The sequence below is a fragment of the Bufo bufo genome, chromosome 7 (genome assembly GCF_905171765.1).
Source record: "Bufo bufo chromosome 7, aBufBuf1.1, whole genome shotgun sequence".
Classification (NCBI taxonomy): Eukaryota; Metazoa; Chordata; class Amphibia; order Anura; family Bufonidae; genus Bufo; species Bufo bufo.
This window is the reverse complement of record NC_053395.1, coordinates 221430584-221457989: the sequence shown is the minus strand read 5'-3', so window position 1 is coordinate 221457989 and position 27406 is coordinate 221430584. Positions and strand designations below refer to the sequence as shown.

General features: G+C 47.4%; 1 protein-coding gene across 1 annotated transcript; it reads right to left on the bottom strand.

Moving 5' to 3' along the window:
* Positions 1-5479: 5479 nt before the first annotated feature.
* On the bottom strand, positions 5480-26132 carry LOC121008834 (motor neuron and pancreas homeobox protein 1-like). Its single transcript, XM_040441534.1, has 3 exons — positions 25982-26132; positions 7185-7345; positions 5480-5758 (listed from the first exon to the last, which is right to left on the bottom strand). Exons 1-3 carry the CDS (start codon positions 26130-26132, stop codon positions 5480-5482), a joined length of 591 nt encoding a protein of 196 aa, XP_040297468.1.
* Between the last annotated feature and the right edge of the window lie 1274 nt (positions 26133-27406).

Sequence of the window (27406 nt, the reverse complement as noted above, 5' to 3'; positions counted from 1 at the left end):
GTCTTCCCAGCCCCGTAAATTTTCTACTTCCCAGGAGATAACTCCAAGGTCAGAAGCGGAGGGCAGCGGGACCTGCTCCGGGGTCACCGCACTCCATGATTATATTCTAGTCAATACTCTGACCCCGTCCACCTCCGACCTGCACATCATAACCATTCTTCCATAAGCAAATGTGATCCAAGGCTGTGGCCACTACCGACTGCCCACCACGTGGAGAAGACTTCTGATTGCTTTGTGGCCTGAATAGAGTGGCAGAAAAAGACAATGGCCACTTGGTGGGGTCAGTTTCATAGATTCGAGGGCTCTAGACAACATGTAAAGCAGGCCCCCCCCCCCCCCCCCCAAGAATATTCCCACATAATGCCGCCATACAGTGCCATCATAATTCTGTTATTTACAGCCCAGCTCATAATGCCATATGGTGCCAAGATAATACTGCCATATACAGCCCTCTCCATAGAGTGCCCCTATAATATACAGTCAGTGTAATACTCCATTAACCCTTTGGATACCGGAGGTTTTTTCGTTTTTGCGTTTTCATTTTTCTTCCCTATTTTCCGTGAGCCATAACTTTTTTTTTATTTTTCCGGTCACATAGCTTTATTTTTTGCGGGACAAGTTGTACTTTCTAATGTCACCATTAATTATGGCATAAAATGTTGTGGGAAGCGGTAAAAAAATTCCAAATGGGGTGGAATTGAAAAAAAAAAAACGCAATCCCTCCATCGTTTTACGGGTTTTGTTCCCACGGCGTTTTATTTACAGCAAAACTGACCCATGCCCTTCATTCTCTGGGTCAGTACGATTACAACGATACCCCAGATGTGTAGGTTCTTTATGTCTAAATAGTGTAAAAATAAATTTAAACTTTGAGGACATTTACTTTTTTATATCACCATATTCTGACCCCCATAACTTTTTTGTACTCATGTCTACTGGGGTGTTTAGGGGCTAATTTTTTGCGGAGCAATCTGTACTTTTAATTGACACCATTTTGGAGTATGTGTGACTTTTTGATCACATTTTATGAACTTTTTGGGGGTAAGAGAAGCAATGAAAAAATGGCAAATCTGCCATTTTGACCCTTTTTTCCGTTACACCATTCGCCGTATTGGAATTTTTTTTTTCCTATTTTAATAGTATGGGCATTTTTTGGTCGCGGTGATACCCATGATGTTTATATTTATTGTTATTTAGGTATTTATCTTTTAATTATACGGAAAGGGGGGTGATTTAAACTTTTATCTATTTTTTTTTAAATATATTTTTGTAACTTTTTTTAATCATTATGTGCCTCATATATGAGCTTATTACTTTTTTTATTTTGGTTTATCAGGAATTTATTATTAGCTTATTTTGCTCACTTTTGCTCATTTCTTATCCTGGCCTGCCATCTGGTGGCTAAAATAAGATTTGCATTTTGAATACTGTTAGCTACCAGTATTCAGCGCAACTACCTATGCTCGGATTGGACACACGGGGCATAGGTAGGAAGCTTTTGCGCATTTAGGTGCCGTGATCTCACTTGATTGCCGGTCACAGTAATTAGCCGCAGGTCTCTGCTGTATGAAACCCCCACATGTAGCTAAACTGTACAGGATCCTTTGATCTTGGGGCTCCCATGCTTGAGGGTCCCCTAGAAAATGGGGGGGGGGGGGGGGGGGGTACTGGGCATTTACCAACCCTAAAACTGACCCAGTCCATGGGTGACAATACTCGGTGCACCTGCAGAGATCCACCATCGTCGCTCACCTTGCAATAGGACCAATGGAGGTGATGTCCAGAGCCGGCTGGTGAACGCAGGCGTACATTTTCTTTTAGTTATTTTTAATACTTAATTGATGGGTGGCTTCTAACTAGATTGGGTGGAGTTGCCCTTTAAATATTGGGTGATGTTTAGCTGCTATCGATTGTCTTTAGTATCAATTAGGACATTGACTGTGGTTAGTGACTGAAGCTTAGCTGCACTGTCTCCTGGAGTCTGATGTTGTTAAAAAAAAAAAGGGCCACCTTTTGTCCCCCATACTTCACACTGCAGCTTTGCTCTTTCACTTCAGCTGCTTTCAGAAGTTGCCAGATTCCATTATAGTAGAGAAAGAATGATAATAATTACACAGTATCCAGGGAGAGCAAGAAAAATGTCCCCAAGTCCTAGTTCACACGATCGTTTTTTTTGTGAGTGTTCGGGTCGTTTTTTTGTGTTCCGTATACGGTCCGTATACGGAACCATTCATTTCAATGGTTCCGCATTAAAAACGGAGTGTGTTCCGTAAGCATTCCGTTTCCGTATTTCTGTTTTTCCGTTGTTGAAAAATAGAACATGTCCTATTATTGCCCACAAATCACGTTCCGTGGCTCCATTCAAGTCAAAGGGTCCGCAAAAAAACCGGAACACATACGGAAATGCATCCGTATGTCTTCCGTATCTGTTCCGTTTTTGCGGAACAATCTATTGAAAATGTTATGCCCAGCCCAATTTTTTCTATGTAATTACTGTATACTGTATATGCCATATGGAAAAACGGAACGGAAACGGAACAACGGATCCGTGAAAAATGGACCGCAAAAAACTATAAAAGCCATACGTTCGTGTGAACTAGGCCTAAATAAGGCCGAGTTCACACAGACGTGTGTGACCCGTGCTGCGGCCCTCAAATTGTGGGCCGCAATGCACGATCGCCAGCCATAGGTCAGCCGCATCGGATCACGGACCCATTCACTTTAATGGGTCCGCGATCCGCCCGTTCCGCAAAAAGATAGGACATGTTCTATCTTTTTGCGGAACGGAAGTACGGGACGCAACCCCATGGAAGCACTCCGTAGTGCTTCCGAGGGGTCCCGTTCCGTGCGGCCGTTCCGCAATTCCCGATTTGCGGACCCATTGAAGTGAATGGGTCCGCATCCGTGATGCGGCATGCACATGGAACTGTGGTCGTGTATTGCGGCAATACGGCCACGGATCACACACGTTCGTGTGAACTAGGCCTTATAAAGGGGGGTGAGGGGCTTGAGTTCCACTTTAAATAATTAGAAAAACCCAGGAAGGGAAGGATTCCTCGTTTATTGTCACATTGTGAATCATTATTACAATATTTATCATTAGCATGAAATGAATCTTCAGAACAGCGCCCCCAAGTGGGCAAGTGATCACGAACCGATTCAGCCAAATGACCCAAAATCAAAAATCCGTTCCTCAGGTCAACCCCGTCTCTGGCCAAGCCGTGCTGAGACTTCTAGTTCTTCCTCCGCTAGTTTACAGCGCAGATAATGGCTGTCGACGTCCTGTGGCCATAGGCTAAGAGACGCTAACTCAAAAATGGCAACCAATATGGCTGTGGATCAGGTTAGCGACTATGGCCCCGGTTATAGAATAGGAAAATGTCCCCAGTGTCTGCGGTTGGAGAACCCCTTTAACAAACTTCAGCCCTACTGAGTCTCACTGATGCTGGATTACGTATTGTATCTTTCTATGACCATCCGATAATCCGGAATAATTTATCATCTAGTCACAGCAGGTTCTACTGATGCCGGATTAAAGGGATTTCATTTTTTTATTCTTTTTTAACTGCGTTTTTTCCTGTCAACAGACAGGACTCAGTTTGAAAGAAGTTTTATGTAACTAAAGTTCAAAAATTTTCTAATATATTTTGTGTTTCAATTCCTCATTTTTAACATCTCTGCTTCCGGTCAGTGAATAGGAGCCTTCTGTTTTTTCTTTTTTTTTCTTTTTACATTCAGGAGCAAACCTGTTTAGACCTAATTTCCTACAGCTGAGGCTTTGTTACAGTTGTATCCGTTCTAGACAATGTGCAGCTAAACACATCATCAGCACAAATCTCTTCATTTAATTTGTTACAATGTATCAGTGCAGGTAAAATCTACCAGTCTTTTGATCCAGGGCTGTTTAGCTCACAGAGGATTGAATTTGATTGTAGCAAGCGCCGAACTGTGAGAAGTTTTAGGTCTGTACAGGATTTCAGCCGCTGAATATAGGCCTGTTTCCATTCACTGACAGCATGCAGAGATATTGAAGGGAGTTCACACTTCAGTTATTTTGTCAGTTGTTTCCATCAGTTATTGTGAGCCAAAACCATTAGTGATTAGGTCTAATGGAAAGATCTGCACCTGTTCCGTGTTTTTGACCCGCACCTGGTTTTCGCTCACAATAAGGCCTCATCCACACGACCGTATGTATTTTGCGGTCCGCAAAAACCGGATACACAAAAATTACAGATGACATCTGTATGCATTCTGTATTTTGCGGAACGGAACAGCTGGCCCCTAATAGAACAGTCCTATACTTGTCCGTAATGCGGAACGGAAATACGGACATATGGAAACGGAATGCACAAAGAGTACCTTCCGTTTTTTTTGCGGACCCATTGAAATGAATGGTTACGCATACAGTCTGCAAAAAAAATGGATCGGACACGGAAAGAAAATACGTTCGCGTGAGGAGGCCTAACTGATGGAAAGTGTGAACTCGGCCACGAATGTATTTTCTTTCCGTGTCCGTTCCGTTTTATCTTGTGGACCGTATATAAAACCATTCATTTTAATGGGTCCGCAAAATAAACGGAAGGTACTCCGTGTGCATTCCGTTTCTGTATGTCCGTATTTCTCATAGAACATGTCCTATTATCGTCCGCATTACGGGCAAAGATAAGACTGTTCTATTAGGGGCCAGCTGTTGTGTTCCGCAAAATACGGAATGCACGCGGACGTGATCGCTATTTTTTCTGGATCAGTGGTTTGCGGACCGCAAAATACATACGGTCATGTGCATGAGCCCTAAGACCGTTACAACACTTTTTTAAAGGGGCTCTCCTGCTTTTGACAAGCCCAGCACACACACACCCAGTAGCTGGAGAACCCCTTTAAGTTGCATACAACCTGAATGGGGGTCATTTACAAAGATCCGCTTCATGCGCTGGTCTTTGTTCCCTCCCGGCGCTGCCAGAGGATTCAACTAGTTTATGATGGCGTCCTCTTCAGCACTCCGTGCGCCTGGAGTAAAAAAACGACTCCAGCTCCTGACTTTTTACTCCTCTTTTCTGCCTGTTTTTAGCCGTAAAGGGTTGCCGGAGCCGAAGTCCTTGCCACCCCCGCTGGTGAGGAGCGGACATCGTAAAAACGCCCAGGCGAGCAAATGTTGTTGCACAGGTGTCTAACGACTCTCTAAAAGAGGTAATGCGACTTTTTTGTACGCCAAAAACTGGTGTAAAAATGTTAGTAAATGACCCCCAGCACCCCTATAATTTTACGCTTTCTACATCAGAGGCGCACATAAGAGCTTACTGGTGAAGTTTAACCCTTTCCAACACCCTTCCCCTCTCCCATAACCCCTGCAGATAATTAGTTAAATACATATAAATTAAATCTGTCCTCCGTCCACGCGTCGGTGGAGTCCTCGTGTCCATGGTCAATAAATAAACGGGATGCCGGGCATGCGTGCGCCCACAGTCCACGTGCCCGTCCCTTATAGAGAGGAGATGGCTGCAGCCTCTTCCTCGGAGCAGAAGGATTCTGGGCTGTAACCGCACTGGGCAGGAAGACGCAACGCATCTGCACTGCGCTCTGCTCTTTGGAACCCGCCGTCCTCTTCTTCTTCTTCCTCTTCCTCGTCTTCGTCATGGCCGTCCTTGGGTGGCGTTTTGCCCCTGGATCTCGGTCTGTCCACTTGGTCGGACGGCCCCTGCTCTTTGATTTTTCGGCCCCTCTTCCATTTCATCCTCCGGTTCTGAAACCAGATCTTTACCTGGAAATAAAAACGGAGAGGTTATATATACAATCAAATAATTCTTCGTAATCCCCTCCTAACCTAATGCTAAGTTCTCACAGCTGAGGGTTTGTTACAGTTCTATCCAGTCTGGAAAACCCTCCATGAGCTAAACACTTCAGCAGCACCAATCTCTATCCTGTGCTGATCATTTGTAACACTGTATCAGCCTGGAGTCCAGAGTATTTAGCTGACAGAGGATTGTCTAGACTGGATACAATTGTAGCAAACCCTCACCTGTAAGAAGTATTTAAGGGGCTGTCTGGAATTTGAAAAACATGGCTGCTTTCTCCAAAAACAGCACCTCCCCTGTCCACAGGTTGTGTCTGGTATTGTAGCTTGGCTTCATTAGAGTCCATGGGACAGAGCTGCAGTACCGCACACATCCTGTGGACAGGGGTGGTGCTGTTTTCCTGATCCTGAACAACCACTTTAAAGGCTCATGCATACGGCTGTTGGTCGGCCGTACCGTGCATTGGGGGACCGCAATTTACGGTCCCCAATGCACGGGGCAACATCCGTGCGGATTCCGCAGACGGATCCAGAGCTATTCAATTTAAATGGGTCCGTGATCTGTCCGCACCGCAAAAAAATAGAATATGTAGTGGTCCTGTTGGGTTCCGTGGTTTTGTTCCGCACTGCACCAGTAAGTGGGTCCGCATCCGTGATGCGGGGTGCACACGGCCGCTGCCTGCATATTGTGGACTCGCTGTTTGCAGGCCGCAATATGGGCACGGCCGGGCGACAGCTGTGCCCTAAGTGTGTACAGCTTTTATTGCTTTGAGGGCTTCAGTGCACTGAGGGCGAGGCTTAGACCCTCCGTTTTTCACTAAATACACTGAAAGTCAATGGGTGACAGGTCTGTTTTTATTACCGGACACAACACCGCAGCTTGCAGCGGTTTTGTGTCCGGTCACAAAACGGAATGCTGCCGAAATAGAAGACATCCTGAACGGATCCGGAGATGCGGAACGGAAGCGTGGAACGGAACGGAAACCCACGTAAGCACTACAGTGTGCTTCTGTGGGGTTTCGTTCCGTACAAAGATAGAAGATGTCCTATCTTTTTGCAGAACTGAGGGATGCACACCTATTGAAGTTGAATGGGTCAGGATCCATCCCGGAGGCCTCACGAACGTTCTCCGTGCATTGCGGACCGCAAATTGCGGCCCCAATGCACGGAACGGAACCCATACGTTCGTGTGAACAAGCCCTTATACTGTTCATCCTGCTGAGCGACAATCGTGGTATTTTACCACTGAGCCCACTAGAGGGCAGCACTGCACCTGAAATAAGCTTCACGAGTTAAACAGGTGAGTACAAAAAAACATGGAAATAGCGCATACAATGTATCAAAGAGGTCGGACAGATGGGACGGTGTCGGGATGTCTGCGTTATCCGCTTACCTGGGTTTCAGTCAGCATAAGGGAAGTCGCCACCTCAAATCGCTTTGGTCGTGACAGGTACTTGTTGAGCTTGAACTGATTTTCCAGTTCTAGGAGTTGTTGGCTGGTGAAGGCCGTCCGGGGGCGTCTGCACTTCCCCATCAGTCCAGGCGGAGCAGAGGCTGCAAGATAGAAGGCCGCAGACTGACTATACTACAACATCATATATGGCATTAAGGCCACATGCACACGACCGTGTGCTCCCCGTGGCCGTATTAGAGCGTGTCCGCAATACACGGGCACCGGCCGTGTACATTCTGCATCATGGATCGCGGACCCATTCACGGAGATGCGGAACGGAGGCACGGATCGGAACCCCACAGAATCCCTACGGAGAGCTTCCGTGGTGTTTCTGGCCGTGCCTCCGCACCGCAAAAAAAAGTAGTGCATGCATTACTGTTTTGCAGTGCGGACCGTTGGATGCAGATCGCGGACCCCATTTAAGCGAATGGGTCCTCGATCCGCATGCGGCTGCCCCACGGTCTGTGCCCATGCATTGCGGACCGCAGCACGGACACGGAGCCCTAACGTTCGTGTGTATGTAGCCTCTCTATGTACATTGGAGATCGTTAAATTTCATAATCCAGAAAGTCTGATAATCTGGAACTTGTTTACATCGGAAAACTATAATATAATGTAATATCATGGCCTCTTACAAGACCAAAACCAGAAGCGTGAGAGCGAGAACCCGTTATAATACCAATCCCCAGCATTATATATCACACACTGGAGCAGGGATCGGCAACCTTCGGCACTCCTGCTGCTGTGAGACTACAACTCCCAGCATGCAAACATACTAACCTGTTCTTCTAACGCCCATAGACATGAATGGGGCATTTTGGGACTTGTCGTTTCAGAACAGCTTAAGTGCTGGAGGTTGCTAATCCCCGCACCAATGACCTGTCACTACCGATATATCGGTACATGCCTCAAGACAGTTTCTTGGTTAAAAAAAAATCAAAATGTTTGCACCGAAATTTGCAACTTTTTGCCCATTTACGTATAACTTGCCTAAGTCATGAGAAAAGTGGTTGTCGCTTAGCAAAAGGGTGGGACCTACTGCAGCCCAAAAATGTATAATGTAGATCATAGCGCAGGTCTGTGCCAGCCCATAGTCGGTGTAGATTTCATTTTGTCGTACACAGCCAGTGATGCGCCAATTTATTAAGAGGCGCATTGTACCCCTGCGCACGACTGATTAAGACTGGAGTAGTTTTAAAAAAATATAGTAAATTTTTTTGGGGCTCAAAGTCTTGGCCCTTGCCCAGCCCCCGCTGCTCGCAAGTGGTGAGGACGGCTTATTAACGTCAGTGCGACAAAATACTGTCACATAGGCGTCAAAAAAAAAAAAAGGGGTTGCAAAATGGGGTCAGAGACTTTTTTTAGTCCAACCATGGCATGTCACGCTTAGTAAATGACTCCCAGAGTCCACGTTTGGGGCCGTGTAGAGTCCGGCAGCATCGGGGCCCTGAGTTTGAGTCTGGATGTTCAGGTGGGTAAGTCGTCACACAGATACAAGCACCTTGCCCTTCTGTTTGGGTGAGAGAGTGCATGTCGGGCCCTGACGAGTGCGCCTCGCACAGCGCCTGCGCTCTCAGGCCTGACCTTTATAATAGCAGCTACTGATTGCGGAGGAGCGCTCATAACTCTGCGCAGCAGATAAAAAAGCAGAAAGCAATAAACAAATAAAAACATTAAAAGCAGAATTGTAGGTTCCTTCGAACGTCTCCTCGATAAATGGTTGACACTTCAAACGGAGCGGTCGCCTGACGGACACTAAACTCGTCACATCCTGGTGTTTGTAGTCATTGCCCAAGGATCTTTCCACCAGATATCACTGCTCTTTAAAGGCGCAGCCCAGACATAAAACCCTCCGCAATCATGGAGGACACATACACACAAAAGCGTAACCTGCATGTACACCCACTGACGGGAAGGGAGTTATGTCGTGATAATGGCGCCTGTCAGGGGTTGGGGTACATCAGACGGCAAGGGAAGAACACGTTCGTGAAGGTGGAAGCAGGAACAATGGCCAAGCCTGAGGATCTGAGAGACATTCTATGATGTGCAGATTGCTGGGTCAGATAATCCCTAAAATGTCTGGTCTTGTGGGGTTTTCCGGTGTAGGGGTCAGTACCCACCAAACGTGGTCCAGGGAAGGATAACGGGTGACAGGCTCATGGGCGGCCAAGGCTTATTGATCTGTGGGGAAGTAAAAGCTGCTCCGATCCCATAGAAGAGGTACTAGAGAGCAAATGACTGACAACGTTACTGCTGACAATGATAGAAAGGTGTCAGGACACACGAGACATCTCAGGGTGCTGTGTATTGTGGGGTGTAGTGGCAGACTGGTCAAAGTGTCCACGCTGAACCCTGACCAAGGGCCTACGATGGGCATGGGGGCATCAGAACTGGAGCAATGGAAGAAGGCGGTCTGGTCTGATGAATCGCGTTACATCATCTGGATGGCAGAGAAAGAGATGGCACCAGGTACAGTATTGGAAGAAAGCGCCCAAGTCTGATGAATCACGTTACATCATGTGGACGTCCAGATGTGTGTGGGCATCACTTACCTGTGGAAGAGATGGCGCCAGGTACACTACTAGAAGACAAGCCGGCGGAGGCAGTGTTGATGCTCTGCCCAAATATCTACTCGTAATCTCATCTCCTGGCGCCATGTGGATGTGACCCGTACCACCTACCTAACCACTGTACAAACAAATACCCTCTTCATGGCAGTGGTGCCCCCTAATGGCAGTGGTGCCCTCTTTCAGCAGGATCATGCCCTGACTACACTGTAAATACTTATGACTTGTCTCCAAGATCTCAATCCCGTCATCATCGGTGGAATTTGCCGGAGAAACCAGATACGTTTCCGTTATTCCTCTCTCTAATAGACTGTAATCGGCCGATCGTACCGTTCAGCAAATGACCTATGACTTGACATTTTACGGTTTCATGCACATGATGCGGTCTGCAAATCGTGGACCCACAATATACGGATGCGGTCCGTGTGCCGTCTGCATTTTGCGGACCCGTTGGCGTGACTGGGTCCATGGTCTGCATGTTGCTGACATATTCTGTCTTTTTGGGGAATGGACATACGGATGCGGAAAGCGCACAGATGATCCATGTGCTTTCTGCGTCCGTCTGCCTGTCCTGCAAAAGGATAGAACGTGTCCTATACTTGACTGCAAAATTTGGACCACTGACCCATTGATGTCAATGGATCCACAAAAATTGCGCATGCAACACAGACAGTATCTGTACTTTGCGGATCCGCACAGTGGTGTGCATGAGACCTAAGAGTGGGCACAAGCACTGGCACAGGTCTTCTATGGTATGCCAGTAGGTAGAAGGACCCACAGCTTCCTTCTATCTGGATTGCATGAAGGGTCGTTGTTGGAGGGGATTTCGGGACAGTTGTTGCGGATTGTACACTATAGTATACGGATGTTCCCACGCACTGAATGGCGGAGGTCGCCGTCCCTGGGACAGAAGGCAGAGGATGACTCCGTGCCAGCCCCAGGTAAATGAATAATCGCTTAGTCGCTGGCCGTGAATGGCGCCCGGTGCTCTTTATCTGCTGCCTAATAACCTAATGATTGGTCTACAAACACAGATCGAGGCGCAGTTTATAGAGAAGTTTACACAGCGTTATCTGGCGGGCGGCCCGCGGGTCATAGTGCAAGGAGCGCACCGTCAGCGTGAAGGGGAAGCTCGCTGCTCGTGTCAATATTATTATTAGGTGTGAATCTCCCGGCCACAATGAGAACCTCTCACGGGAACAGGTGCGGGCGGTGTGTGCTCAGCCTGCGGGCAGATTCCTCCCTGCATGTACTCAGACCTGGATTTCATCAGCAGCCACCAGCAAATAAAGCATTAACCCCCCCCCCCCATGCTTCTTTAGGTTTACTCTAGTGCAGCTTGGTGCCAAGTATGGAGGGCATGTTCACTGATACGAAGACCCCCTTATGTGCCAATTGCACGGCTAATATAGTCACTGCCTTATGCCCTCCAAATTATAATGCCCCCTTATGTCCCCCCCAACTCAGAATAATTCCCCCTTATGTGCACCAAATACAATATGGTGCCACCACACAGTATAACACCAACATATATGACTCGGCACTGAGTAATGCCCCCTTATGTGCCCCAACACAGAGTAATGCCCCCTTATGTGCCCCAACACAGAGTAATGCCCCCTTATGTGCCCCAACACAGAGTAATGCCCCCTTATGTGCCCCAACACAGAGTAATGCCCCCTTATGTGCCCCAACACAGAGTAATGCCCCCTTATGTGCCCCAACACAGAGTAATGCCCCCTTATGTGCCCCAACACAGAGTAATGCCCCCTTATGTGCCCCAACACAGAGTAATGCCCCCTTATGTGCCCCAACACAGAGTAATGCCCCCTTATGTGCACCAAATACAATATGGTGCCACCACACAGTACACCAACTTATGTGCCCCAATATAGAGTAATGCCCACATATGTGCCCCAACACAATACTACCCCATTATGTGACCCCAACACTTCATGGTGACCCCTTATGTGCTCTCAATAGAGTATGGTGCCCCCCTCACAGTATAATGCTCCTTTTATGCTTCAACCAAGAATAATGTTCCCTTATGTGCCCCCAAGACAATATGGTGCCCCAACACAGAATAGTGCCCCTTTATGTGCCGTAACAAAGAATAATGCTGTTTTATGTGCCCCGCGTGATACTCCCCACAATATGGTGGCCCTTTATTTGTCCTCAGCACAGTATGGAGTCCCCTTATCTGCACCCATGACAATATGGTGACCCCCAACAAAGAATAATGCCACCTTATGTGCCCCTAACACAGTATAGTAACCCTTTATGTGCCCCAATGCAGAATAATGTCCCCTTGTGTGCTCCAACAAAGAGTAAGGACCCTTTTTGTGTCCCCAACACAATATGTTGCCCATTTCGTATCTCCAAAATGAATACTCACCTCGGCCATGTTCCCATGAAGATCTGCTCCGGGGTCTGGCCGATGGGCACAGCAGGTGTGATGTCACTTCTTCACACCAATGCCAAACCACCAGTCGCATGGAAAATGGTGGAGGAGGATGCTGACGGCTCCCTGCTTCCCCATTGTATTCAACTATATTTGTGTCCTAAAGGGCATGGATGCAGTAGAAAGTGGCGCTGCTGCCGGAGGAGCCCAGACACCTGCACGTTCGCGTTCTGTGCAGGCTACAGACATCATGGATATGTAATGCGGGCGTAGACCCCCTAGGAACATACCCTCAGGCTGGAATCACTTGCAGAGTCTTGCTGCATTTTTCCTGCTATTTAGGCCTCATTCACATTTCCGTGTCGGTGTCGCATCTGTGAACAAAAAGCGTACGTGTTTCATCCGTGAAAGTGTCCATGAAGGATCCGTGGTTGGTCCGTGTGTCTGTTTTTACCATCGGTGTGTCATCCGTAATTCGCTGACGTTGCTCAGCTGAAAGTTAATTTCAAATGAATCTCCTATTAGTCTTTAGTGAAAAACGGACACAACACGGATATGTGTCAGTTATTTTCACAGACCCATAGCCTTCAATGGGCGTGCTTGGTCCGCATCACGGATCAAAGTAGTGCATGTCCCCGCGATTTTTTTTAATGACCCACGGTCAGTAAAAAAATACTGAAATGTGAACAGATACATTTAAATCAATGGATACATGTGCTGCCTGAGGAAAATGCGTACTGCACACGTCAGTGAAAAACGGAAATGTGGACAAGGCCTACATGCACACAACCGTATGTGTTTTGCGGTCCGCAAGTTGCGGATCCGCAAAAAAAAAAACGTATGCCATCCATTGTAACAATGCCTAAAACGGAGAAGAATAGACCATGTTCTATTTTTTTGCGGGGCTACGGAACGGACATACTGATACGGACAGACACGGAAACAAACTATGTTCGTGTGCATGTAGTCTAGGCCTCATGCACACGACCGTATGGCTTTTTCAGTATTTTTGCGGTCCGCAAAAAATACAGATGACGTCCATGTGCATTCAGTTTTTTGCGCAGCGGAACAGCTGGCCCCTGATAGAACAGTCCTATCCTTGTCCGTTATGTGGACAATAATAGGACATGTTCTATCTTTGCGGATCCATTGAAATGAATGGTTCCGCAAAAAACAGAACGGAAACGGGAAAAAAACGTTCGTGTGCAGGAGGCCTTAGGGCTCGTTCACACGACCGTTGGTGTCCCGTTCCCGTATTGCGGATCCGCAATACACGGGCACCGTTCCGTTGTCATTTCCGCATCACAGATGTGGACTCATTCATTTCAATGGGTCCACGAATCCGGGGATGCGGAACGGAAGCACGGAACACTACGGAGTGCTTTCTGGGGTTCCGTTCCGTGCCTCCGCACCGCAAAAAGCATGTTCTATCTTCAGGTGAATAGGTCTGCGATCCCCATGTGCCTGCCCCACGGACGGTGCCCGTGCATTGCGGACCGCAGCACGGGACACTAACGGTCGTGTGAATGAGCCCTTATATTGATATTTTTGCTTTAAAAAAAGCGTTGCGTCCATATGTTACTGTAACGTCTCATTCACACTCCAATATGGCGGCACGCAGAGTTTCGACGTCCCTCATACTCCCCTGTCCCTTCTGAAAACCAAGAGCGACCTCTCTACAGATCTATGGGTGCAATGTGTGCTCCGGCCGCACCTGTATTACACGCAGGTAGAGCAGCAGCCGGTGTCCGCGGGCGGGGGAGGGGAGGCTCCTGATTTATTGCTAAGTGGAAAATAAAACACTTCTTATCTTCTGTCCACAAAACACACAAAATTAAAGTAAATTAATTGCCGACGCTAATCGCTGCGGGCTGCGGGGCCGGACTGAAGCTCTTTGTTCCGGGGATGTTTTAATTAAGCCGTCCGCTCGTCTCTGTAACCAGCGGAGAATGGGAGTATTACTGTGCGAGGAGGCAGCCATATGTAAACATATATAATACTAACACAATGGAAAGTTTTGCAGCTTTCTAATACACTTTGTGTTTGAATCCCTCGCCGTTGCCAGGATCACCGCTAGCTGTCTGTGAATCCGGACATCCAAACATATTTACATTCAAACCTGAAACCGTTTGGAGTGACCCCATGGCCACCATCTTCCGGGTATACACTATGTCGGTAGTGAATAGCATGATTGGCGCTATTCCAAATAAATGTATACAACGGTAACATATATACCGTGCAGTGTGTGTGTGTATGTGTATATATATAATACGCCCATACGTCACAGCCTTCAGTTACAGGTGTATGGCGGAGAGTCTCCTGGCGTATTCCGCGGATCTATGAGCCTAATATAATTTGCGTTTCCATTTTTCAACATATTTTTAAGATCTCTGCATGCTGTCATTGAAAGAACCCAATCTGTCCAGTGCACACAGCTGCCTGGGTTGTTACAATGTATCAGGGCCGTTTGCGGTCCCCAGTGCATGGGCAACATCTCTGCGTATTCCGCGGATAGATCCAGACCCATTCAACTTGAACGGGTCCGTGATCCATCCGCACTGCAAAAAATAGAACATGTTCTATTTTTTTGCGGTGCGCAGGCACGGAGAGAAACCCAGTGGAAGCACGCTGTAGTGGTTCCGTGAGGTTCTGTGCCTCCGTTCCGGATTGCGGACCCGCAGTTTGCAGGAGCTATGGCTTGAGTACCAGTCACAGCAGCCACCGCGGGGCCCATCTCCACGGGTAAAAAAGCCTCAGACGTGGGGGGCAGTTACTGAGGACTTTGTATCCACCACCGAAAAAGGAATCAGCATAACAGAAGGAGAGGCTGAGGAACAAAGCCGTGACCATAACATTACAGGCGGCAGACGGGGGTCTTGTATAACTATGGGGTCCCAGGATGTTTACTCCACCACCGATACATTGTAACAAACTGTGTCTGCATGAAAAGGATGAGGATGGGATGGGATGGGTTTTCATCTTCTACGTGTAAGCAGTAGACCTCTCTATTTATTGACAGCAAGTAGAGGTCTTGAAAAGGTTACCGAATGACTTTCCATTAGTAACAAAATCAGAATAGAAATAATTAACAATCATCTACAAATGGCACCTGAACCTTCTGCTTGATAGACGGGGCTGGAATTTCATCATATTGCATCAGACTGGTAGAGCAGCGTGTAACCCTACAAGTGCCAAATGTATCCCCAGGGGGTCCTAACCAGGGGAGCTTGTAGGGTGACCCTGGGGGGATATATGGCTGCCACTTATGTCATACTGTAGCTGGTACTGTTATGGGGCCTGAGTGGTAAGGACACTGTATGTGGTAATTATATGGGCCCTGTGCTAGAGTTATTTTTTTAAGGCAGTGCAGGTGTTAAAATAAAAGATATACCGTACTCACCACTCTGAACCCTAATGCCATTATTAGGAGCTGAAGAAGGTCACCGGTCCCCCCCACTTTGCACATAATACAGGAGGAAACTCAGGATCAGTACAGGATAAGTAATGTAATGTATGTACACAGTGACTGCACCAGCAGAATAGTGAGTGCAGCTCTGGAGTATAATACAGGATGTGACTCAGGATCAGTACAGGATAAGTAATGTAATGTATGTACACAGTGACTGCACCAGCAGAATAGTGAGTGCAGCTCTGGAGTATAATACAGGATGTAACTCAGGATCAGTACAGGATAAGTAATGTAATGTATGTACACAGTGACTGCACCAGCAGAATAGTGAGTGCAGCTCTGGAGTATAATACAGGATGTAACTCAGGATCAGTACAGGATAAGTAATGTAATGTACACAGTGACTCCACCAGCAGAATAGTGAGTGCAGCTCTGGAGTATAATACAGGATGTAACCCAGGATCAGTACAGGATAAGTAATATAATGTATGTACACAGTGACTGCACCAGCAGAATAGTGAGTGCAGCTCTGGAGTATAATACAGGATGTAACTCAGGATCAGTACAGGATAAGTAATGTATGTACACAGTGACTGCACCAGCAGAATAGTGAGTGCAGCTCTGGAGTATAATACAGGATATGTAATGTACAGGGTATGTACACAGTAACTGAGCTTAAAGGGGTTGTCTAGGATTTTAAGAAACTTAGTAAGGTGCAGTGAAAAACGTGATGTTTTATGGTTCTATTCACATAAAAAAAATAGTAAAATTTAGTTTTTTTGTTACTGTGGTTTGAACGTAGTCTAAATGGTATGAAGTAACGTAATCTATACTCGCCCAGTAAACCTCCTGCTCCAGTGACCCCGCCGGTGATATATCTTGTATACGGTTCACCGGATACTTTCAGCCGGTCGCTGCTTGTACGTACGGCAGCGATGGGCATTAAAGATCCTGTGGACCATATACAGGACATACAGTGGGGGAAATAATTATTTGACCCCTCACTGATTTTGTAAGTTTGTCCAATGACAAAGAAATGAAAAGTCTCAGAACAGTATCATTTCAATGGTAGGTTTATTGTAACAGTGGCAGATAGCACATCAAAAGGAAAATCGAAAAAAAAACTTTAAATAAAAGATAGCAACTGATTTGCATTTCATTGAGTGAAATAAGTATTTGAACCCCTACCAACCATTAAGAGTTCTGGCTCCCACAGAGTGGTTAGACACTTCTACTCAATTAGTCACCCTCATTAAGGACACCTGTCTTAACTAGTCACCTGTATAAAAGACACCTGTCCACAGAATCAATCAATCAAGCAGACTCCAAACTCTCCAACATGGGAAAGACCAAAGAGCTGTCCAAGGATGTCAGAGACAAAATTGTAGACCTGCACAAGGCTGGAATGGGCTACAAAACCATTAGCAAGAAGCTGGGAGAGAAGGTGACAACTGTTGGTGCGATTGTTCGAAAATGGAAGGAGCACAAAATGACCATCAATCGACCTCGCTCTGGGGCTCCACGCAAGATCTCACCTCGTGGGGTGTCAATGGTTCTGAGAAAGGTGAAAAAGCATCCTAGAACTACACGGGAGGAGTTAGTTAATGGCCTCAAATTAGCAGGGACCACAGTCACCAAGAAAACCATTGGAAACACATTACACCGCAATGGATTAAAATCCTGCAGGGCTCGCAAGCTCCCCCTGCTCAGGAAGGCACATGTGCAGGCCCGTCTGAAGTTTGCCAATGAACACCTGAATGATTCAGAGAGTGACTGGGAGAAGGTGCTGTGGTCTGATGAGACCAAAATAGAGCTCTTTGGCATTAACTCAACTCGCTGTGTTTGGAGGAAGAAAAATGCTGCCTATGACCCCCAAAACACCGTCCCCACCGTCAAGCATGGGGGTGGAAACATTTTGCTTTGGGGGTGTTTTTCTGCTAAGGGCACAGGACAACTTATTCGCATAAACGGGAAAATGGACGGAGCCATGTATCGTGAAATCCTGAGCGACAACCTCCTTCCCTCTGCCAGGAAACTGAAAATGGGTCGTGGATGGGTGTTCCAGCACGACAATGACCCAAAACATACAGCAAAGGCAACAAAGGAGTGGCTCAAGAAGAAGCACATTAAGGTCATGGAGTGGCCTAGTCAGTCTCCGGACCTTAATCCAATCGAAAACCTATGGAGGGAGCTCAAGCTCAGAGTTGCACAGAGACAGCCTCGAAACCTTAGGGATTTAGAGATGATCTGCAAAGAGGAGTGGACCAACATTCCTCCTAAAATGTGCGCAAACTTGGTCATCAATTACAAGAAACGTTTGACCTCTGTGCTTGCAAACAAGGGTTTTTCCACCAAGTATTAAGTCTTTTTTTGTTAGAGGGTTCAAATACTTATTTCACTCAATGAAATGCAAATCAGTTGCTATCTTTTATTTAAAGTTATTTTTTCGATTTTCCTTTTGATGTGCTATCTGCCACTGTTACAATAAACCTACCATTGAAATGATACTGTTCTGAGACTTTTCATTTCTTTGTCATTGGACAAACTTACAAAATCAGTGAGGGGTCAAATAATTATTTCCCCCACTGTATATATCACCGGCGGGGTCACTGGAGCCGGGGGGTTTACCAGGTGAGTTTAGGTTATTTCTTTAATACAATTTCCTCAAGGTTCCTAAACCGACCCGGTCCGTCTCCAGACTAATCCTATATGTGCTCTGTAGAGTGATGTCTTACGGGATTTGCCGAGTGGACATTGTGTCCGCACCACAACTAATCGCTCGTTATTTGGGTAAATGATGATATAATAAAGTGATAATCCCCGAGCGGAGCCCGGCGCAAACACATTAATAATCCTGATCTCTGATAAATAATCGCCTTCCATCTCACACGGTTTTCACTCTCAGAAGCCAAATATCCGCCCTGTAGACAAACTCCATGTAAGGCTTCCTTGGCGCTCTCGCCCGGATCACTAATCTGTGGTTAGCGGGAGGAGAGCACTTTGTTACTAACACTGAGCCTTGTATTCAGAGCTGAGGTCTCTTCATTCAGGGTAATGGGGCAGAAAATAGAGGCGTCCCCCGAGACCACCCAAACGGGGCCCTATTGTCAGCAGGACAAGCAGGATGAAGAGTGTGAGCTCTCCGCTCCATTACCCAGCAGGGTGGGCTTCCTTCTGCCACACTCCAGCCAGGACCACCGCCCGGGGGCCATTGTCACATCAAGCCCCCACAATGTAACATACACCAGGGATGCTGTATCTAACCTATCATGTGCGATACTGCCTGCTAAGATGCTGTACCTAAGGGCTCATGCACACAAACGTATTTTCTTTACGCTTCCGTTTCATTTTATTTGCGGACCGTATGCGCAACCATTCACTTCAATGGGTCCACAAAAACAACGGAAGGTACTCCGTGTGCATTCCGTTTCCGTATTTCCGTTCCGCAACAAAGTAGTGCATGTCCTCTTATTGTGATCGCAAATCATGGTCCGAGGCCCCATTCAAGTCAATGGGTCCACAAAAAGTACGGAACACATCCGTATTTCGCGTATATCCATACTGTAGAAATGCTATGCCCAGCCCGTATTGCTCATGTGTTTGGTGATTACTAAGTTACTGTTTCCGTTTCCAATCCGCAAAAAACAGATCGCATACGGAAACCATACGGATATGTTTTGTGGAAATACGGAACGAAAGAGGACTTAAATCCCAGAAAGAAAAACCTCAGATACGGAACAACGGATCCGTGAAAAACAGACTGCAAAACAACAACGGTCGTGTGCATGAGCCCTAAGACTGTCATGCGCGATACTGTCTCTACTGAGCTTGGGTATCTAAGGCTACTTTCACACTGGCGTTTTGGTTTCCGTTTGTGAGATCCGTTTCAAGGCTCTCACACGCGGTCCAAAACGGATCAGTTCAGCCCCAATGCATTCTGAATGGATAAGGATCCGCTCAGAATGCATCACTTTGGCTGCGTTTGGCCTCCGTTGCGTTTTTTAGACTGTCGCTAAAACGCAGCTTGCAGCGTTTTTGTGACCGTCTGACTATGCGGAGCCAAACGGATCCGTCCTGACTTACAATGGAAGTCAATGGGGACGGATCAGTTTTTCACTGACACGATATGGTGCAATTGAAAACGGATCCGTCCCCCATTGACTTTAAAGACCGATCCGTTTTGACTTAGACTTTTTTTTTTTATGAATAATGCAAACGGATCCGTTATTAACGGATACAAGCATTTGCATTATTCGTGCAGATCCGTCTGTACAGATACAAGACGAATCCGCACAAAACGCGAGTGTGAAAGTAGCCTAAGACTATAATGTGTGATACTGTCTGCTGAGCAGCCATATCTAAGACTATCAAATGCGATACTGTTGCTAAAATGGTGTATCTAAGCCAGTCATGTGTGATACTGAATGCTGAGCTGGTGTATCTAAGACTATAAAATGTGATACTGTTGCCGAGGGAGTGTATCTAAGTATATCATGTCTGATAATGTTTTCAGAGCTGATGTATCTAATTCTATCATGTATCATACTGCCTGCCTAGGTGGTGTATCTAAGCCTGTGTGGTACTGTGTGCTGATCCAGCATATCTAAGCCTATCATGTGTGATACTGAATGCTGACCTGCTGTATCTAACCCGTTATGTGTAAAACTCTTTGCTGAGCTGTCAAATTTAAGCCTATTAAATGCGATACTCTTGCTGAGCTGGTGTATCTAAGCCCATCATGTGTGATACTGAATGCTGAGCTGCTGTATCGAAGTCTGTTCTGTTCAATACTGTCTGCTGAGCTGGTGTATCTAAGACTATAAAATGTGATTGCTGAGGGAGTGTATCTAAGTATATCATGTGTGATATTGTTTGCAGAGCTGATGTATCTAATTCTATCATGTACGATACTGCCTGCTGAGCTGGTGTATCTAAGCCTGTGTGGTACTGTCTGCCGATCCAGAATATCTAAACCTATCGGGTATGATAGTTGCTACATGTAATTGCCCCCTAAGGGAGCTGTACAAAACTGCATACAGAGAGCTCCCCCTGGTGGTTGTTGCAGGTAGAAGTATTTTATCATTTGCCTGTATGACTGTATTTGGAGTATATATCCCAGAACCACTGGGAGCGCCGTGGAGGTGTCTGTTAACCCTTTCACCACTCTAGACCACCAGAGATACTAGGTGTTAATTAGTGAATCTCTCTATCCCCCAGGGATGTCCAAAGGAATCCTATCATTTACCACTAAACCACCTGAGGTCAGTACGTGTGATGTAGTCCGTGGGGATGGTTGGATGTAGTCCGTGGGGATGGTTGGATGTAGTCCGTGTGGATGGTTGGATGTAGTCCGTGGGGATGGTTGGATGTAGTCCGTGGGGATGGTTGGATGTAGTCCGTGGGGATGGTTGGATGTAGTCCGTGTGGATGGTTGGATGTAGTCCGTGGGGATGGTTGGATGTAGTCCGTGGGGATGGTTGGCAGAGTAATAGGGGTGCATTTTGCAGCCCTCTCATTGCAGAACCAACTCATCTGGAGCAGAGCACTACACCCCCCATCATGTAATGGTACTGGATCTCATTATTCAGGAGTATGGTGACACCAGTGCACGCCTCTGTCCCCTCGGGTCTCACACTCTTCCTTAGATTTGGACCCGTTTGCTGTCCTGTACGGGGGGCGCAGGGTCAGGGTCATCGCTCTATCATTATATAGAGAGATCGAATAAGACAAAGAGGAGTTTACAGCCTGTCATCCGCAGCACAAAGCGCCACTTTACTCCACAATTTATGGCCGCCAAACCCTCCATCCTCATTTATGGAGTTGTCCTTGGGAAACAAACGGATGGAATAAAATGTTTAGGGGGGGCGGGGGGGAGTGTCAGCTCTGCAGGAGAATGCCATTATACCCTGGTGCAGGAACGGAACGCAGCATTTTACTAATAATGGTGTAAGTGGTGTCCTTAACCACTGAGCCGCTTCATGAGGATCGGGTCCCTGAAACGTCCTTTTCTTATTTTTTTATTCATTGACTTATTAATAAGATCATTTTATGTAAAAGTTATATCTGGGGACAGTGTATTGCGGAGCGAGCGTATCCAAGGCTGTTCTCGCACCTGCGTTTTCAATTCCGCTATTGATATCCGTCCTAGGATCTCAATAGCGGAAGAAAACGCTTCAGTTTTGTCCCCACTTCATTGTCAATGGGGACAAAACTGAACTGAACGAAACAGAGTCACCAGAATGCATTCCGTTCCGTTTGGTTGCATCCCCGTCGCGGACAGAAAATCCGCGATGTGTTGCATTTGACACAATAGAAAACGGATCCGTCCCCCACTGACATTTAATTGTGTTCAAGACGGATCCGTCATGGCTATAGAAGACATAATACAGCCGGATCCGTTCATCACGGATGCATGCGATTGTATTATTGTAACAGAAGTGTTTTTGCAGATCCATGACGGATCCGCTAAAAAAACGGTAACGTGAAAGTAGCCTTTTTTTTTCCCGTTTATGTTGAGTTTTTTGCGTACCGTATACGGACCCATTCATTTCAATGGATCTGCAACAATAACGGAAGGTACTCCGTATGCCTTCCGTTTCCATATTTCCGTTCCTTTCAAAGATAGAACTTGTCCTATTATTGTCCGCATAACGGACAGGGATAGCACTGTTCTGTTAGGGGCCAGCTGTTCCGCTCCACAAAAAACGGAATGCGCACGGATGTCATCCGTATTTTCTGCGGATACGTTTTTTTGCTGACCTCAAAATACTGAAAAAGCCATACGGTCGCGTGAAGGAGGCCTTAGCCTGTCATGTGGGATACTGTTCTGCTGAGCAAGTGTATCTAAGCCCATCATGTGGGATACTGTCTGCTGAGTATCTAAGCCTGTCGTGTGAGATACTTCTTGCTGAGCTGTGTATCTAAGCTTGTCGTGTGATACTGTCTGCTGAGCTGTGTATCTAATCCTCTCCTGTGTGATACTGTCTGCTGAGCTGTGTATCTAAGCTTGTCGTGTGATACTGTCTGCTGAGCTGTGTATCTAAACCTGTCGTGTGATACTGTCTGCTGAGCTGTGTATCTAAGCTTGTTGTGTGATACTGTCTGCTGAGCTGTGTATCTAAACCTGTCGTGTGATACTGTCTGCTGAGCTGTGTATCTAAGCTTGTTGTGTGATACTGTCTGCTGAGCTGTGTATCTAAACCTGTCGTGTGATACTGTCTGCTGAGCTGTGTATCTAAGCTTGTCGTGTGATACTGTCTGCTGAGCTGTGTATCTAAACCTGTCGTGTGATACTGTCTGCTGAGCTGTGTATCTAAGCTTGTCGTGTGATACTGTCTGCTGAGCTGTGTATCTAAACCTGTCGTGTGATACTGTCTGCTGAGCTGTGTATCTAATCCTCTCCTGTGTGATACTGTCTGCTGAGCTGTGTATCTAATCCTCTCCTGTGTGATACTGTCTGCTGAGCTGTGTATCTAAGCTTGTCGTGTGATACTGTCTGCTGAGCTGTGTATCTAAACCTGTCGTGTGATACTGTCTGCTGAGCTGTGTATCTAAGCTTGTCGTGTGATACTGTCTGCTGAGCTGTGTATCTAAACCTGTCGTGTGATACTGTCTGCTGAGCTGTGTATCTAAGCTTGTCGTGTGATACTGTCTGCTGAGCTGTGTATCTAAACCTGTCGTGTGATACTGTCTGCTGAGCTGTGTATCTAAGCTTGTCGTGTGATACTGTCTGCTGAGCTGTGTATCTAAGCCTGTCATGGTGAGGAGCACATACTGTATATTATATGGGTGATTATAGATAAGGAGTGATATAACCTCATCAGTCACTGATTACACATACATTACCCGGGGTGATAAGCGGCGCCTTTGTCGCCACATAACTCTCAGGATACAAAGTTCCTGTTCGCCGTCAGCGGCTGATAAATCGCCTTCTATAATTCTAATCAAACGGCGATTGTGGGTCTTGTGTCTGGTGAGCGATCTCGTGGGTGGCCGCTGATCTCCACTGATTGCTCTGGGCAAATATATCGGAGTCTCATTATACGTGAGTGTGCACACAGAGCCTGGCACGCGAGGTGTTAATATTGGAGGGATGAGCAGCTTCTTCCCTGTGAGGGGCTTTCCCCGCAGGAGAAGGGGCGCCACCTGCCTGATGACTGACATCTCGCCCGGCCCTGACAATCTCCTGTTTATGCCGCTGGTCAGAGTAACGGCGCAAGCGCAGAGGCTCTACTTCTGCTGTGGGAGCAGTGACTGTTCATGCGCCGCTATCCAAAGTTGTAGCGGTACATGCCCAATTGCTGCAGAGCCTCTTCGCTGGCACCGCGGCAAAGGTTGGAGATTGTCAGGGCGAGATGTCCGATCAATCATCAGGCAGGTGGGCGCCTCTTCTGCAGGGATGGTGCCTCCTTCTCCTGCGGGGACAGCCCCTCACAGGCGATGAGCTCCTGCTAATGAAGCGATTCAGCTCATATACTGTTGAGGAACCACAACCCCCACCATGCGCTATATTAGGGAATTGCATTTAAAGCAATTGTCCTATATACACATCTGCGCGGGTCAGTAGCGGAGCAGGGAAACTGCGAGAGCTGGCGCTTCCCCATCGCTCCACCGCCTGCTGGGATGGTTGAGGGCATCCATACCAGCTGCAGAATATATTCGGTCCTGGGGCAATGGCACCAAACCAGAATAAAGGGCGCAAGTGATTCATGGATGGTATCGATGGTGGGGAACGCCCCCGGTCATCACCTGCGGAGAAGGCGTCCATTATCTTATCAGGCTTATAAATCAATCCTGAAATCTATTTCCTCATGTCTCTCTTATCAGAATGAAATGAGTGCGCCGTACCCTTAAGAGATTGCGATCTGGACTCTGCTATAAAGGCGAGCCGGCCTGCCCGCCAAGGTGCATGATCTCAAACAATGGGCTGCCACACGTTTGGGGAACTACAACTTCCAGCATGCCCTGGCAGGCAACTATCCTATGAAGGGATTAGCAATTGCGCCATCCGTAAAGGCCACCTGTGCAGATTGGGTGGGCGCGATTCCCTGCGGCTGACGTGGCGCAGAGAGAGGTCAGTCTGATGAAGGCCGTGACCTTCTCAATTTGCTTGGATTGTCCTGAACATCAGTAAATGTGACTGGAGCTCGAGAGGTACCACGTGTGGACCTGGATCAGGACCCGGCACCTCGCCTTCTGTCCACTGTAAGAGGCTGTAAAGCACTTGGCTGCGGCCGTCATTCCTCAGCACACAGGCCAAGGGTGACAGACACGTGACCTCTGCACCTTCATCATCCTCAGGGACTCAGATAAACTGCTGACATTTACTTCCATTGATTTTCACTGAGGAACAAAAACCTCTCATTGTCTTGTCCCTGGGGAGCCACGAACTGGGGAAACCAATGAATCCAGGCAGGACACCAGTCACAGCATGAAAGGGGGGGATATACCGCAGACCCACCTGTTACACAGTCCAACGGCACCCTGTCCTTAGAGCCATAAACCCCCCCCCTGCACTCTGCCCTTGGCGGCCCAGACCCACCTGCACCCTGTCCTCGGGGGGCGCCGACCCACCTGCGCCCTGTCCTCTGGGGGCGCCGACCCACCTGCACACTGTCCTCGGGGGGCGCCGACCCACCTGCGCCCTGTCCTCGGGGGCGCCGACCCACCTGCGCCCTGTCCTCGGGGGGCGCCGACCCACCTGCACACTGTCCTCGGGGGGCGCCGACCCACCTGCGCCCTGTCCTCGGGGGCGCCGACCCACCTGCGCCCTGTCCTCGGGGGGCGCCGACCCACCTGCGCCCTGTCCTCGGGGGGGCGCCGACCCACCTGCCCCCCGTCCTCGAGGGGCGCCGACCCACCTGAATATAGACATGCAGACTCGGTTCAGACACTAAATGTTCTCATATTATTCATTATTGTGCAGATATTTTGCAACAGGCAACAAAATGGCATCAGAGAATATTTACATTCTGCCTCATGGAAAGTTCTTAAGTAACGGCTTCCAAAACAGCAGCGATGAGCAGGATTCATCTGGAAATATCTGTCACCACTACAAGGATAGGGGGATATGATGTAAAGATAGATAGATAGAAAGATATGATAATGATAGATAGATAGATAGATAGATAGATAGATATGATAATGATAGATAAAAATGAAAAATTCCAGGGCACTCCCAAAAAGTAAATCAGAGGTTGTGTTCTTTAATCAGTCCTCTTACTGGGACTTTTCTCAGGTAGATACATAAATATTAGATGATAGATGTAATAGATAATATGTGAGTGTTTCTGTTCTATTCCACCTCTCTTGGGTCCCCTCCATCCTCCCTGCTATTAGGATGCCCTCAGCCCCTGGTACTTACCGTGCAGTTCGGGGCCCCTGTGCAGGAGCAGCCCTGCCCTCAGCCAGTGCTCCAGGGGCACTGCCTTCATCTGCTCTGGTCCTGGGGCAGGCAGCCCTGAGAAGCCGCTGTAGGGGAAGTGATGGTGCTGCACGGTGCCCAAGGTGGGCATGTGGTAGAGAGGAGCAGAGTAAAGTCCATGAAGAGGCAAAAACCCGGTTTTCGGATACAGCTGTGATATAATAGGGATAGACGGTTCTCTGGCCTGAGCTGGCACCACACGGGGGCGCTCTTCAGCTAGGAGGGCATCAATCCGAAACTTCTGCGAGTTTTCCATGACTTTCTGCATGGCTGTGGTGGGACAGGGCTTGGCCCAGGCTCTGGGGCTGTGAAGGCTTCTGTGGGGAGTAGGGATGACTAATTGCCAGCTCTGTGGTTTCCTGCAGATTCCTAATAATCACTGGCCGCAGGGTAATAACGCATGGTCTGCATTCAGGTCTGTCAAGTGGGGATAACTAATTGCAAGCTCTTCAGTCTCTCAATAACGGTCTCAGCAGGAGTTGGGGTAATAAGACATCTTGAGGTCCTGAAGAGTGGATGATGGGGTATTAAAGCTCTGTCTGTTCATATAGATAATGGATTGCTAGCTCTATGGTTCTGTTGGAGGTAGTAGTCCCCAGTCTTCTTGGACAGGTTGCTTAGTGATCTTATTAATTGCAAGCTCAGCTGGGTAGATCCTGAAGCTACAGAGAGCAGGATGAAGTAGTAGTCCCTTGTTTAGCTGCTCTTAGTGACAAGGGTTAATTAATTGCTGGTTCCTTGCGGATTCTTAGCCATGTCTTCAGTAGATCCATTCAGCACATCTTGAGATTGCAGAGAGGAGGATGAAGCTCGCCTTCACCTTCATCATCATCATCTTCTGTTTTTCTTGGTTTCTTGCAAATCCAACTTTGTAACAAATGCATCAACTCCGGAAAGTTCTTAATTCTTTGCACTTTAGTCCCCGACTGAGTCCCTGCTGCTCCCTGTCCTGTCTCCCGGAGCCTGGGGCCAGCCTCTCATTGGTTGTCAGACACTTACCTCCCCCCCCTCCCTGTGATAAGTGGCAGCAGGACAATCTACTAATGAGCTCATTAGCTTCTCATTGCTACAGGTCCAGTGTCCAGCAGAAGGTGGTGGCTCCAGCAGGACTCCAGTGTTAACCCTTCCTGTGCCCAGGGGGACCCAGAACCCACCCTCGAGTAGCCTGAGATCAGACAGCAGGAGATGACCGCACAGCTCGCACTTTACACAGAATGCAATGTACAGGAAGTTAATGGTTAATCGGGGGAGCAGAGCTGTGTCTGGTGGGAGGAGTAGTCCTGTACTGGTAACTGCTGGGCTGATCAATCCTATATAATAATAATAATAATAATATAAATTATTGTTATTATTAGTAATATTAAT